Here is a 15,000-nt window from a genome sequence, read left to right on the forward strand (position 1 = left end):
GAGAGGAGGAGGAGGAGGAGGGGGAGAGGAGGAGGAGAGGGGGAGAGGAGGAGGAGAAGGGGAGAGGAGGAGGAGAGGGGGAGAGGAGAAGGGGAGAGGAGGAGGAGAGGGGGAGAGGAGGAGGAGAAGGGGAGAGGAGGAGGAGAGGGGGAGAGGAGGAGAGGAGGAGGAGAGCCGGGCACCGCGTAGCAGCCCGACCACAGCGCGCTCATTCAGAGTAAATAATAAAACACGCAGGGATTATTCAGCTGCCTCTCCCCGGGCAGGCACAACGGATTACACACACACACACACACACACACACACACACACACACACACACACGCACACACACACACACACACACACACACACACACACACACACACACACACACACACACACACACACGCACACACACACACACACACACACACACATTCCTGGAGACGAACAGCGTCAGCACTGACAGGTGTCTCCGGTCCGCCCTGCAGCCTCCAGCCCGCTACAATCACATAAAGTGAGAAGCATTGCACGGTAACACACACACACACCGTTATTCCGCCTCCGGAGTCTGTTGTTGGTCTCCGGTAAGGTCCCCGGTAAGGTCTCCGGTTAGATGCGCAGCAGTGTTTTGGTCCGGAGCTCCTCTCAGTCTGCTCGGATCGACTTTTTTTTTAATTTTTTTTGTCGTTTTTTTTTTTTTTTTAATCTCCTTTCTTCTTCTCCTCGCGACTCCCTTGTTTTACTGCTTTTTGTTCCTCCGCGCGCTCTCCGGTTGTATCTGTGTATCTGTGTCGCTCTCTGCACGGCTACCGTTCACTGCAGCAAAAACAGACTGTCTGAGAGACGGGAGGGAGGGGACAGGGGAGGAGGGAGGGAGGGAGGGAGGGAGGGGGAGAGGGAGGAGGGAGGGGATTTTAATACGATTTGGCCCGTACCACCGGGATAACCGGGCCGAGCAGGGGCCTACCGGCTGAGATGGAGCCGATAGAGGAGATCTCACCACGCCGGAGCATCACTGCGGTGCTCGTGCAGCTCTCCCCGCACACAGTGAGCGTGTGCAAGGCTTTTATCGCGGAGGGTGTCGGTGCCCCCGGTGAACGGGAGAGCCCGGTTCAGTGTTTATCTGCGGGGCTGATACCGACTCTATCTCCGGAGATGAGGAGGTCATCAGCGGCGGATCGTCACGGCTCCCTCCGCAGAGAGCTGCGCTCCTTATCACTCATGTTATGGAGCTATTACTCCTATCTGTGTGATAGGACTCCGCCGGTGCCCGGAGGCGGGATAATATTCGGTAATGATGTCACTGAGTCCACGTGCAGCTGTGGTTCTTCAGTTTTTAGAGGATTGTCCCTTTAATGATGACTTTCTTATGACTTTTCTAATGTGCCCACCTCAGTTTGCATGTTGTAACTCCATCAGAGGACAGTCCTGTTTGGGATCCGGGGAAGGGGTGTGGGGGGGAGGGGGAGGGGGTGTTCAAGTTGCCAGAGAGGATTAGGGATTAGTTTTACTGGCGGATTAGGCCTGTGTGTGTGGGGAGGCATGATGGGGTTTAAACATGGATGGCGACAGCAGCACGACAAAAAGCTCCTGAGATCTTCAAACCAGCAGCTGAAGGAGAAACTTCTCCCACATGTTGGATCGTTGGAGGACTGAAGACCTGCTTCAGGGTCCTTCAAGGACTCCGGAGGTTCTGCTCACTGATTCTTCTCTCCATCTGAACACAGCAGTCCGTTGTTCTGGCATCATGACTCATTTGAGCTGGAAGAGTTTCTGTGTCTGTGAAACAGAAGCAGCATCTGGCATCGTTAAACACTTGTTATGGAGTTTTAAATGTTTTGTAGCTGCTTTCCATCAGCGGACAGACGCAGGTGCTTCAGGCGGTCCTTCCCTCTCCGCACGTTACCTCTGCATGTATAAAAGCGTGACCTTTGCACGCTGAATAGGTTCGTTCATGATGAGTCTGCAGACCATCAACACGTCTCCGGTCGGTCTGTGCATCCATCTGACCGGCAGCCTTCTAAAACACACCATCACAGCAGAGACCCACAAAACACAAAGGAAGCGTTCCTCCAGCATCTCGTCCAAAAAGCCTGGCTCACATTCTCTCATCTCTGCCGGGACTCGAACCCGGAGCCTCTGGATTAGAAGTCCAGCGCGCTATTCCATTGCGCCACAGAGACGACGGCATGTTTTTTTTAAGATGAAACCCGGGTTTAAACTCCTCCTCCTCTTCCTGTCAGCCCCACGCGGTACCCTCTCCATCCCTCAGCATCAGGACCGCAGCCCTGAAGACGGTACCCCCGCCGGCCGGTAGGGGGTGCTGCCGCCGCGTCCTCATTAGTCCCTTAATGCCTCATAAAACCAAGTGTTAACCTGCGGAGTGATGGACTCTTCCCTTCCATCACTGGGAAGATTGCAGAGATGAAAAAGGAGCCGAGGTGGAAAAGTGCCGATTAGACAGAATCATTTACATCCCAAACTCACTGCAGCCAGACCCTGAACTCTGCACGTGTTCCCGTTACGGCGGTCGTGATGTGGATGAAAATACCTGTCGGTCAGAAACAGCTGCTGGACAGTGAGCCGTGTCACCTGTAGAGCTCTACGAACACGCAGCAGCAGCTCGTTCATCGCGGGGTTCAGATCTTCTCCACGGCACGCCGAGGACACATTCGAGTGGACAGGCGTCCTCCCTCCGAGCCGCCGGCAGCAAATTGATAAACCAATTGTGTTGGAGCTAAGGAGCCTAAGTGCTGCTGGTGTTCCTGTGAGTGCAGCTTCAGCTGATCCGAAGCGACATCACGGGTTCAGACCACAATATTTGTTTCCTGCAGCCTGACGGGAGAAGTTGGATCTGACGGTGATTCACACCGCGGGACAGAAGCTGCTCAGGTGTGCGTGCATGTCCTACGTGGCTCGGGGTGGGGTTGGGGGGGGGGGGGGCGCTCCACATCCACACCCCTCCCCCACTACCCCCTACACACACACACACCTCAGCCCCCCTGTCCTCTTGTTATAAATGCATCGGAGCACCTGCTGCCCGGGACGGTGAAATATGAATGACAGCCTGCAGTAAACACAACAACACACGCTCCGAACACACCGGCGTCATTAAAGAGATTCATGAAGCCGACGTCACGCCGGGACGCCACATGTAGGACATGTCTGAAACAAGTGTGGAACTAACTGGGTCACATTTCATGCACTTTGACCCCCGCGGTCTGCAGGGTGTAATGACTCACACCGGCGTCCCCGAGTACACAGCATAATATAATCCTTTATTTAATACTGTGATGAAACCACCACAGAACATTTACACAGAACTCCCTCCGAGCATCAGTCCACACCTTCCTCAACAGGCTCCTCCTCCTCTCTGCTCAGAGCATCGCCAGGGCGATGGAGGTGAGGATGGATAGGCCGATGACGGTGTAGCCGGAGCGGTACACCTCTGGGATTTTGAAGCCTTTGCCGATGTCCCAACACTGATTGGATAATAGTAATAACAATAAAAGAGAGGACAGGAGACCGTTTTTAAATGTTTACAAATGGAATCTACTAAAGTCAATAAAAATGAACAAACATGACAGAAATAATAGAAAAAACAAACATCAGAGTTACATGTGCGACACAAACAACACCGCATGTATAAATGGAAGATGGAGGTCTCACCAGGTGGCGGATGCCGTTGTAGGTGTGGTAAGAGACGGGGAAGGCGATGCCGAACTTGGTCAGCCCGATGAGATAAGACCCGACGGACAGCGAGTGGATCAGGTCCAGGTAGTACGGGTAGTTCCCCGGCAACACCAGCGCTGCCACGGCGAAGGCCGAGATAGCTGAACACAGACAGAAGAGCCCGGACCGACACACACACACACACACACACACACACACACACACACACACACACACACACACACACACACACACACACAGAAATGTAGTTCCTCTCAGGCTTTAGTTCAACATGTAAAGCAGCACTGAGACCAAACAGCTGGATGTCACATGTTCCTATAAAAGAATAACACGCCTGTGAAGCTGCTTGATGACATGTTGATGACATGTTGATGACATGTTGATGACATGTTGATGACATGTTGATGACATGTTCTCCGTGTTAACGTCAGACTCATCTGAAGCCGTGAACACGTGAACCGACCACACAAACATCTGAACTCCATGTTCACCACACGCTCCGCTTTCTATCGAACAACTTTGGTTTAGTGATTCCAGTAAATGCTCTCAGCACAGATCGATGTGATGGACCGAAATGCCCCGAAGAGCTTTTCAGGGTCAATGTGAAGCTGACAGCGGCAGAGAAAACACACGTTTCTCCGAGAGGTCGTTTCAGGACGTTCAGGATCAAACTAGAACATTCGCATCTTTATTGCTGACATGACGGACGAGAGATGAAGCGTTACCTCCGCTGAGCCCCACTCCGGTTCCTCTGTGTGTGATGGACATCACCATGGGGACGGACCACCTGGAACACACGGGACACGCTGCGTGTCAACTACAGCAGCAGGTGGACAAGAAGTACAAGTTTAACTGATGTTCATCTGAATCGGAACGACTCGTCATAAAAACCCCGTCGGAGGCGAACAGGAAACACAACCGTGATTTAAACGTGTTCCTCAGACGTCAGCTGTTATCTAAGTTATGAAGACAAACTCTACACGACTAAAATTACAATATATCAGCTGAACATCCAACCAAAACATGAACGCCCACGACCTCTGACCTTTCTGGAAACGTCAGATAAACACAGCTGTGAGTTGCAGGTTTCTGTTTCTCAGGCTGACGGAGGAGAAACTTTCAGGAGGCGCATTTTATATTTTAAATCAAAGTGGAGGAGAGCCGACACTTTATCGAACACATCCAGTTCTACATGAGGTTGAACCAGGTGAGAGACTTAAATCCTTGGATCACAGGTGGACTGCAGATGACTGATCCCACATAACAGAGAAGTGAAAACTGAGAGGATAAAAGAGGTTTTTAGGATTCGGTCCATCGAGGAGCTTCTCCTGCTGTTTTATTAGCATTAAAAGAAGGGAAACGCCTGCAGTCTGAAACATGAGGATTATTACAAGATGCCGGTGGAGACACGAGGCTGAAATGCTCAAACATAAACAGAGAGGTGATTTTTCATACGTACTGGTAGATGGAGATATGAGGAGACATCGGGCGGTTTAATCGGGCGTTTTTGGCCCAGAACTTGTTCATCTCGTCCTTGGCGGTGGTTCCCATCGGAGCGGCACTAAGGACACGGGAGGTTCCACCACAGGTGAGCTCACGTCTGTGCGGCTGCATTGTTATGATGAATTATCAGCAGCATATTTATGTGCACGCTCGGTACTCACTGTCTGTAGAGGGCGCTGTAGTGCGGCTTGGAGAGACTCGCACCCTGACGGGTCAACGTCCTGAACACAAGACAGAAGAGCTGGACGTTACTGTGGGCGCTGAATCAGACATTTAATAAGACAACGAAAGACTCCAACATGTAAACAAAATATCTGACACACAACAAGATAATAACACCAGCAGACATCTACATGAAGAGATGTTATTCACATTATTATGAATGAATCTGTCTGACAGCATCGTTGTGATCTTCATGTTCTGATGGAGACGTAAACTGGAACACATCCAACATGGACGATATAAAATATCAAATAAAATATTTAAATCCAGAATAAAGAAGAGATTTCAACACAGTAAACTGACGCTCTGTGAGTAGCAGGCTAACCTGAGTTAACCTGATCAAACTAACCTGAGTTAACCTGATCAAACTAACCCACGTCTACCAGATCAAACTAACCCACGTTAACCTGATCAAACTAACCCGAGTTAACCTGATCAAACTAACCTGAGTTAACCTGATCAAACTAACCCACGTCTACCAGATCAAACTAACCCACGTTAACCTGATCAAACTAACCCGAGTTAACCTGATCAAACTAACCTGAGTTAACCTGATCAAACTAACCCACGTTTACCAGATCAAACTAACCCACGTTAACCTGATCAAACCAACCCACGTCTACCTGATCAAACTAACCCACGTTTACCAGATCAAACTAACCCACGTTTGCCTGATCAAACTAACCCACGTTAACCTGATCAAACTAACCTGAGTTAACCTGATCAAACTAACCCACGTTTACCAGATCAAACTAACCCACGTTAACCTGCTCAAACTAACCCACGTTTACCTGATCAAACTAGCCCACGTTTACCAGATCAAACTAACCCACGTTAACCTGATCAAACTAACCCACGTTAACCAGATCAAACTAACCCACGTTAACCAGATCAAACTAACCCACATTTACCTGATCAAACTAACCCACGTTAACCTGATCAAAATAACCCACGTTAACCTGATCAAACTAACCCGAGTTAACCTGATCAAACTAACCCACGTTAACCTGATCAAACTAACCCACGCTAACCAGATCAAACTAACCCGAGTTAACCAGATCAAACTAACCCGAGTTAACCTGATCAAACTAACCCACGTTAACATGATCAAACTAACCCACGTTAACCTGATCAAACTAGCCCACGTTAACCAGATCAAACTAGCCCACGTTTACCAGATCAAACTAACCCACGTTAACCAGATCAAACTAACCCGAGTTAACCTGATCAAACTAACCCGAGTTAACATGATCAAACTAACCCACGTTAACCAGATCAAACTAACCCACGTTTACCTGATCAAACTAACCCACGTTAACCAGATCAAACTAACCCACGTTAACCTGATCAAACTAACCCACGTTAACCAGATCAAACTAACCCACGTTAACCTGATCAAACTATTCAATCAAACTGATCAAATGAAGCCAAGTTAATCTCATCATTACTAAACCTGATCAAACTAACCTGAGTTAACCTGATCAAACTAACCCGGATGACCAGATGATACAGACCAGAGTAACTGATTAAATAAACCAGACTAACTGAAGTGAACAGTGAAGAAGAAATAACCTTTGACTTGGTACCCGGATGGAGGAGCCCCTCAGTCCTGCACATAATTTAACTGGAGACAGACAGAGACAGCGGATGTCACCGTCTCCGTCCGTCATGAGGACAGTCAGACACGAAGTCCACTTTCTCTGCTGCGTTCAAAGACACGACGGTTAGCTTTAGCTAACAAGCTAGCGGCAGCTCGCGCTGCTAAACACCGACAATAAACCGACATGAGAGGCTGGACCCGGCCGTGTTGTCCCCGGCTGTCACTGCAATCTGCTCGACGTGTGTCCGTGTCCCTCCACCACCCCGGAAAACGGCACGGAAAGCTTTCCCCGAGCCCAAAACTCAAGTAGCAAAGATGTACTGACCTTAGAAGCAACGCCATGTTGACAGGCAGTGAGCGGAAGTGACGCAGCCGGATGTTGTTGTTCTGCTCGGTTAGGTTAGGTTAGGTTAGGTTAGGTTAGGTTAGGTTAGGTAGTTACTTTATTAATCCCGGAGGGGAATATTTTTCGCTACAGCAGCATACAGAAGAAATAAGATAATAATAGAATAATAGAAAAGCAATAAAATAGCAGTAAAAATATAAAATGCACAGTATATACAGTATATACTGTACAGTATATATCTATATATATTATATACAAACAACCAAGAAACACAGTCAACAGTGTTATTTTGCCAAAGGTGAGTTATTGTACAGTTACGTGAAACCGTGAGGTTCAGTTATTGTCCTGAGAAGGTCAAACTTCAGTGACAAAAGCTTTTAATTGAATTCAAAATAAAGTTAAACTTCTGTGGACAAAAAAAAAAAAAATCTATAAAGATGGTTAAACTTCACTGAAAACAATAAAAATAAAACAAATATCAAACTTCAGTAAAAAAAAAAAAAATTTAAGTTAAATTAAAAGTAAAGTAATAATTCTGGGAAAATAAATGTGAAAATAAGTCAATATTCAGTGAAACAAAATAAACAAAAGGTCAAACTTTACTGAAAGGCTGTTTTTTCTGTCTGTCTCATTTATGAGCATTTTGTTCTTTGTCAAACACGAGGAAACATAATGGCCATAAGGATGAGAGTTTGCATTAGTAAAGAGCTGAAATATTAACCAGCAAAGATATAACTGACACTATATTCTTAGTTTTTTAATTGTCATCTTTGGAGCAGAACTATCAAACATTGTCTGGTTCCAGTAAACTGATCATCTCAGATTTCTGGTCAGACAAACCAAATACGTCACTGACAGAAAAACATGTAGATAACAAGTGCAGTGTGCAACAAACCGGATCACAGAGACACATGATACTGTAGAAAAACTGGAAAGTCAACAGACGTGACACTCAAACCGGGAAAAACCACGAGACGACCTCCTAAAACAATCAATGCAAAAACAGCAGCTCTACTGCAGCTGAAATAAACACACACACACACACACACACACACACACACACACCACACACACACCACACACACACACACACACACACACACACACACACACACAGAGCTGGGTTGAGGATAATGATGGCTAGAAGCAGCCCCACACTGATTCCTCATTACCTGCTCCTCCATTAATGTAAACCGTGTCGGTCGGACCGGCCGGGTCGCTTAAATAAAAGTTAAAACACATTTCTAATTGATTTAAAGGAGCTTTTGGATTTCAGATTTAAATATGTCTGAACACAAAAGAGCTTTTTCTACAGTAAAATCACGAGTAAGGACACCAGGACAGGAGGACAGGAGGACACAAGGACAGGAAGACAGGAGGACAGGAGGACGATGAGCTACAGGAAAGATGATAAACTGATATTCAACAGTTTAGTTATTCTTTCATTTTTCATAAGTGTTTTAACTATTGGAACATTTTACAACCGTTTGTGACCTTTTTTCTGACGTATACGATGATGTCGCTCCACCTGTGATCGAGGCAACAACTGTGCCATCAAATGAGATAAACAAAACCAGGTCTGACTTCCATGTGGGGCGAGTAAAGGAAGATTAAATGGGAGTAAATGTTTGAAATATTCTAATTTAGTGGAAATAATTATTAGTTTTGGACATGAATTGGTGAACATCACACTTCCTGCTAGATATCGTGTTTACATTCATACTTTCTTTCCAGTTTTAGGAAACAATCAATGAATAATAAATAAAACAAAAAATGAGACAGTCTGTGGAATCATTTTTATTTGTTAAATTTCACATAATGAACAACATTTCGTTTGTCGACACGCGTGTTGTCAGCGTGTATCACGATTGATAAGAAGAGAAAAGCTCACAGCACAATCAAAAAGCCTATTTTCAGAAAGTCTTTTTATGATAATCATATTTGTGAACTGATCCATGCAATATTACAGCTGACAGACTCACACACACACACACACACACACACACACACACAGTGAATGTTAATAATAAGTCTCCAGCTCCACCCAACCTGGAAGAGATGAAGAGAGAGGAAGAGTGTCAGAGTGTCAGCCGAGCCCTCCTTACAATATCCTTTTTGTGTCACTCTATTTGTATTCATCTCGCCGCCTTTTGTCTGCGTACATTTCCAAATGAATCCCTCCTAACTGGGAGCTCTGATCAGCGGCCCGTGGCTCACAGATTAACTCAAATGATTAACCGTCGCCAAAAAGCCTGTTTGTCTCCGCGTCCCGCCCCTCGTCAGCTCCGACTCCGGCACACGGCGGACTTTCAGACTTTTGTAGGGCGTCCGGTATCAGGTGTTGGATCTTTGGGGTACATCTCAAGAGTCTCCATCAGCCTTGCCTTCATTTCCTCTCTCATCGTGAGCCGGTTCTGCAGGTCGTCGGACGGGTTCTGTTTCCAGCTCTTAAGTGTTCGATAAACTGCTTTCATGCTGAAAACCAGAACCACTCAAATAATTCCTGCTGCTGCTGGAAGGAGCTGATATTTGTGAGGAAGATGATGCTACACGTGAAGAAGCTCCACAGATCTCTGATTGACATCTGGTGCTCGTTAACCAGCGGCAACGACATCCGTTGGTTTGGGAACGATTCTGTCCGCCACCATCTTGTTATTTTGGAGCAGGAAGTGACCATATTTGGACGAGCTGGGGGAGGAGCCAGCGGTGGATCTGACCGATCTGATTGGAAACCTGACGATACTACGTCCCGCCCACCGATAGCTGTAACCTGACTGCACCACAGGCCTGTCAATCAAACAGACACGCCCCCAAAAACAGGTCTTCTTGAATCTTCTTTTCTAATGAATGAGGGATTATTTTCAGATGGACCTCCAGAAAACTAATAAGAAGGAGTGACTTTAGCTAACAACACCGAGATAACTGATGGACACATTTTATTCACTTTGGATTTGATGAGAGAAGTTGAATGGGAGTCTATGGAGCCGGAGGCTTTTTGGAGCCGACCTCTAGTGGCACTCGCTGGTATTGCAGCTGAAGACTCTTCTGGATCAGAACCATTTTACAGACCTGAAGCTACGAACTCTTTTAGAAACAGTCTGTGGTTAAATGCAGCTGCTGGCCTGAGATCAGATCCAGTGGCTGTTCTCTTGTTTCTAAGCTGTGATTTTTTTTTTGGGCTCCATTTATGAAAAATAATTTCTACACAAACTGGCAGACGGATGTGACTGTCAGGAATCAGACCTGGAAGACAAACAGTAATCAGTGGAGTGTTGCGGAGGCTGGAAGCTGTTCAGCTGCACGGCTGACGGTTCGGCCCGAAGGCTCTTCGCTGCTTCATAATAAGGTTTTAATGAAAATAATTACACTTCCTGTTTCACAATACATAAAAAAAATAAAGTGGCAGTAAAAGGAGGTGGGTTATGAAACATGTTCTTCATCCCACAAACATCCACGCTGACAGCTCTTCCTTTAGACCGAGGCTTTTAACATTACGCCACAGTAATAACGATAATCAGCTGTAATTACAGCCGACGCTGTTGTGTGAAATTAGTACCTGTTCGCTCCTCCGTGATCTCCGCTCACAACACTTTCTATAACACAGTTTGAGCCTGTTAGTGACGACGTTAAATTCCATGTTCTTTGGTCCGATAACAGATTCACTTCATACGAGGGGAGGCTGATGGAGGCTGATGGAGGCTGATGGAGGCTGATAGAGGCTGATGGAGGCTGATGGAAGCTGATAGAGGCTGATGGAGGCAGATGGAGGCTGCTGATGGAGACTGCTGATGGAGGCTGCTGATGGAGGCTGCTGATGGAGGCTGCTAATAGAGGCTGGTGGAGGCTGATAAAGGCTGCTGATGGAGGCTGCTGATGGAGGCTGCTGATGGAGGCTGCTGATGGAGGCTGCTAATAGAGGCTGATGGAGGCTGATAGAGGCTGCTGATGGAGGCTGCTGATGGAGGCTGCTGATTGAGGCTGCTAATAGAGGCTGATGGAGGCTGATGGAAGCTGATAGAGGCTGATGGAGGCAGATGGAGGCTGTTGATGGAGACTGCTGATGGAGGCTGCTGATGGAGGCTGCTGATGGAGGCTGGTGGAGGCTGATAAAGGCTGATGAAGGCTGATGGAGGCTGCTGGAGGCTGATAGAGGCTGCTGATGGAGGCTGCTGATGGAGGCTGCTGATTGAGGCTGCTGATTGAGGCTGCTAATAGAGGCTGATGGAGGCTGATGGAGGCTGATGGAAGCTGATGGAGGCAGATGGAGGCTGTTGATGGAGACTGCTGATGGAGGCTGCTGATGGAGGCTGCTAATAGAGGCTGGTGGAGGCTGATAAAGGCTGATGAAGGCTGATAGAGGCTGATGGAGGCTGCTGGAGGCTGATAGAGGCTGCTGATGGAGGCTGCTGATTGAGGCTGCTGATGGAGGCTGCTAATAGAGGCTGATGGAGGCTGATGGAGGCTGATGGAGGCTGAGAGATGAGCTCCTGACAGAAACTAACCGCGGTACCAGACCACCGACATGTCTTCATATTTATAACAACACACACTTGAATCCTTTTAATCAGTCCCTCCAGGAAAACTGGTGATCGCAATAATTAACGCAGATTCAAACAAACTCCATAATATTTGCGGAACTTGTAAATATTTTTTACTTAACTTGTGAATTAATTTTTCTTTCTGGATTAGTAATTTTGTCTAATTGCCTCAATTTTGTGCAAAAAACTCCACAAATATTTTTTTTTTTTTTTAAATCCGCTGCAAAATCAAACATTTTTGATTGCAACAATCATAGAAACTCCTGGAGGGGCTGATTTAATGTGGGTCTGAGAGAAGAACTCACCTCCCGGGCTCCTCCGCAGGATGAATTTACGGACCTCATCGTAGATGAAGATGAGGAGGCTGTAGGGGAAGGCACAGAACCACCACATGATCCTGGGAGGAAGAGGAGGAAGAGGAGCCGTGAGTCGCAGGCAGACTGTTAAAGTCACTGCAGCCATTTTGGAATATTAAACATAACAAGGCAGTGTTTAAGAAGATCACAGCCTTCATTTAGAGCGCAGACTGACGGGCTAATGGCAGCCTATTAGGGCTTTAAGAGGTTATTTCCCGGTTCAGTGGAGATGTGAATATACGGAGCGTACTTCAGCGGGTACATGCGCAGCGCCACATCCATCCCTGGGCAGTAGGAGAGGAAGGCGGCCAGGGCGGTCTCCACGAAGAGGCCGAAGATCAGGATCCGGTTCCTGTGGAGCGGAAACATCAGAACGAACAGGCTCAGAGGAATAAAGTGGGAATAAAAACGCAGATCTTTGTATTTACAAGCTCCTCTTCCTCCTCACTTCATGCCCTGCTGGAACAGAGAGTTCCTCCTGGTCTTGCAGATGATGAGGTCGGCCCACTGGACCACCACGATGGAGGCGAAGAAGGACGTGTGGCAGGTGAACTCGATGATCTTCCTCTGCTCGTAGGTCTGCGGGGTGAAACACACTCCGTTTAAACTCCTACAGGAGGAACACCTGCCAGGTGTGTCGGTGTGTAGCTCCGCCCCTCTCCTTACCCACTGCTGCCCATAGCTGTCCTCCAGGTCGTTCATCTCGCGGTCGTCCCACTTGATGCGGATCCCGACGAGGAATCCCGGCAGGAAGCCGTTCTCAGCCAGAATCACGAAGTAGGTGAAGAAACCGGCGAGAGCCTGGATCATACCTGGTTTACAGAATCAGTGGGAAAACATCAGGTTTAATAAACATGGATATTAATGAGGGATCAGTGGGAAAACGTACATCTTTTTTGTTTTTTGCAACAAGAACATTTTACAGGGTTTTTTGGGCCATAATTTCCTGGATATTTTCTAACTGTAATTTTGAGTTTAACTTTTCCTTGAAAACACAAAGTGGAGAAAAAGTTCTGTTAAAAGTTCTGCGGAGCCTTTCCATCCTGATGGACATCTTGTTTCTGAGCTGAAGTCTTCATCAAACCTGAGACGACGGTTATTAATTCATCACGTAGTTAAAGTGAAACTTAAGCAAGGCAGCATCACATCATCAGCAGGTTGGAGATGTTCGGACTCCTGTTGGAGGAGTTCTGGGAGCTGAAGCGAGCCTCCGTCTGTTTCCAGCGTGTTCGGTTTGAAATCGAGTGTCATCCATCGCAGCTCCGTCATATTCTGACCCAGTTAACAGCCTATGAAATTGGGCCAGCCTTTGATTTCTCACTATTCCCAAACCGAATAAAACCAGAGATAAAACGTCGGCACTGAAGCGGAGCTGAAACACGACCAAGACGGAAGCAGAAAATAGAGCCGCTCTGCATTCGCTGGAAATGTCACCATGATTAGAGGGAAAGTTGTCGGCTCACCTCGGGATCTAATTCCCCGAACTGGACATAAGAAACATTCGTCTCTGGTGTTTAATATCACCAGAACCGGTCCTCGAGATGAAGGAGACGCACCTATCTGCCCGTAGGCCATGCTGATGAGGCGCTCATTCACCAGCTTGTCTGTTCTGGGGTTCCTCGGTTGCCGCTTCATGATGTCGCTCTCCGCCGTCTCGTAGGCCAATGAGATGGCGGGAACCTGCGGAGAGGAGAACAGGATGAGCACCCCACACCGTAAAATGGGAGGAAATTTGTCTCCGTGGCACCGGTACAAAGACGACGGAGCCAGACGAGACGTATCGCTACGAATATAATCAGTCAGTCAGAGAGGAGGCAGAGAAAGGGCACGAAGACAGTGACAGAGACGGAGGAGGGAAGACATTCATAAAACAGGAGGGGAGAAAGGTCCCTGTAATAAAGAGCCGATATTGGCTGGTTTTACCAGGTAAGCAACAGAGCAATATGTGTGACTTAGGGCAGGAAATCTCCGGGATTTAGGAGGGATTTGAGGTGGACACTCGGCTCTGTGTGAAACCCAACAAATCCAGTTTGTTTTGGAGTGACAGTCCTCTGACTCGCGGCGCCGGCCATCGATCCGGCTCGCCTCGGAAAGTGTGCCGCGCAGGTGCTTCTGTGAGCCGGTTCCACATCTCCGTCTGGAGGCCTTCTTAAAGTGTGCCACATCGAGCTTTGATAAACATCTTTTGCAGCCACATGGCACGGCGGCTAAAAATAATCACAGCACACTCCAAGTGCTGGTTGTCACTGCTAAATCTCAGCAGAGCCCCGCAGCCTGTAGCCTGGAGTTGAACTAAGCTGTTAACAAGCTGTTAACAGCCTCTCCAGCAGACGTGGGAAATTTCTAACTTTGCTCATGTTCCTGCTTGAAACACTTTACAGGTTATTTTTTGAATATTTAAATATTTTCATTTTGGGGTGCGTCGCTTCAAAAGAAACAGCCAGCTGTTCTCTGCAGCAGCCGTGACTGAAGACACGCACGCCTCACTTTGAATGCAGGGTTTTTATATGCAGAACAAGTGCACGAATTAGGGACTTTTAAACTTCAGTCATCGGATCTTTAAAGAGGAATAAACCGATAAAGGAAGAGCGATCGTTCCCTGTGATCTCAGACAGGCGAGTAAACAACAGGAACAAATCTGTCATTGAAACAAACACGTTCATATTTCTTCATATTAGTGAAGTAAAGTACAACTTGTTTCTAAAAGAGTTGGGATGCTAAGTGAAATGGAAATAAAAACAGAATGTGATGATTTTC

The 15,000-nt window shown here is 47.2% G+C and overlaps 2 protein-coding genes, 1 long non-coding RNA gene and 1 other non-coding gene across 7 annotated transcripts in view; all 4 read right to left on the bottom strand.

The window, feature by feature from the left end:
• Window positions 1-967, bottom strand: part of LOC138215614 (uncharacterized) — a 35,394-nt gene extending 34,427 nt beyond the window's left edge. The window contains exons 1-2 of one of the 2 annotated variants that reach the window (XR_011179745.1): window positions 953-967; window positions 534-821 (exon numbers count right to left, since the gene is read on the bottom strand). This is a non-coding gene — a long non-coding RNA (uncharacterized lncRNA). Of the gene's footprint in view, window positions 1-533; window positions 874-952 lie in introns of those variants that run through there. The other variant, XR_011179744.1, reaches the window with a different exon arrangement.
• A 1,127-nt stretch (window positions 968-2,094) lies between these two features.
• trnar-ucu (transfer RNA arginine (anticodon UCU)) lies at window positions 2,095-2,168 on the bottom strand. Its single transcript has one exon. It is a non-coding gene; the product is annotated as a tRNA-Arg (tRNA).
• A 1,074-nt stretch (window positions 2,169-3,242) lies between these two features.
• Window positions 3,243-7,379, bottom strand: sdhc (succinate dehydrogenase complex, subunit C, integral membrane protein). Its single transcript, XM_069177776.1, has 6 exons — window positions 7,329-7,379; window positions 5,343-5,402; window positions 5,138-5,239; window positions 4,404-4,465; window positions 3,655-3,818; window positions 3,243-3,467 (listed from the first exon to the last, which is right to left on the bottom strand). Exons 1-6 carry the CDS (start codon window positions 7,343-7,345, stop codon window positions 3,363-3,365), a joined length of 510 nt encoding a protein of 169 aa, XP_069033877.1. The 5' UTR covers window positions 7,346-7,379; the 3' UTR covers window positions 3,243-3,362.
• A 1,757-nt stretch (window positions 7,380-9,136) lies between these two features.
• Window positions 9,137-15,000, bottom strand: part of atp1a2a (ATPase Na+/K+ transporting subunit alpha 2a) — a 32,782-nt gene continuing 26,918 nt past the window's right edge. For all 3 annotated transcript variants that reach the window (XM_069177873.1, XM_069177881.1, XM_069177889.1), the window contains 6 exons: window positions 13,800-13,923; window positions 12,910-13,055; window positions 12,692-12,822; window positions 12,494-12,595; window positions 12,193-12,284; window positions 9,137-9,398 (listed from right to left, as the gene is read on the bottom strand). In XM_069177873.1, coding sequence (XP_069033974.1) covers window positions 9,370-9,398; window positions 12,193-12,284; window positions 12,494-12,595; window positions 12,692-12,822; window positions 12,910-13,055; window positions 13,800-13,923 — 624 coding nt within the window. In that variant the 3' untranslated portion in view covers window positions 9,137-9,369. The remainder of the gene's footprint in view (window positions 9,399-12,192; window positions 12,285-12,493; window positions 12,596-12,691; window positions 12,823-12,909; window positions 13,056-13,799; window positions 13,924-15,000) is intronic.

The sequence above is a fragment of the Embiotoca jacksoni genome, unplaced genomic scaffold, assembly GCF_022577435.1.
Source record: "Embiotoca jacksoni isolate LCO1_2020_lvr unplaced genomic scaffold, fEmbJac1.0.p SCAF_109, whole genome shotgun sequence".
Lineage (NCBI taxonomy): Eukaryota > Metazoa > Chordata > Actinopteri > Embiotocidae > Embiotoca > Embiotoca jacksoni.

What these genes read in the sequence shown, in the direction of transcription:
- sdhc (XM_069177776.1), bottom strand. An exon ending in CCTCATATCTCCATCTACCA is followed by an intron (nt 4,466 to 5,137) that starts GTACGTATGAAA and finishes CGTGTGTTCCAG; the next exon opens with GTGGTCCGTCCCCATGGTGA. An exon ending in ACAACGGCATCCGCCACCTG is followed by an intron (nt 3,468 to 3,654) that starts GTGAGACCTCCA and finishes TTATCCAATCAG; the next exon opens with TGTTGGGACATCGGCAAAGG.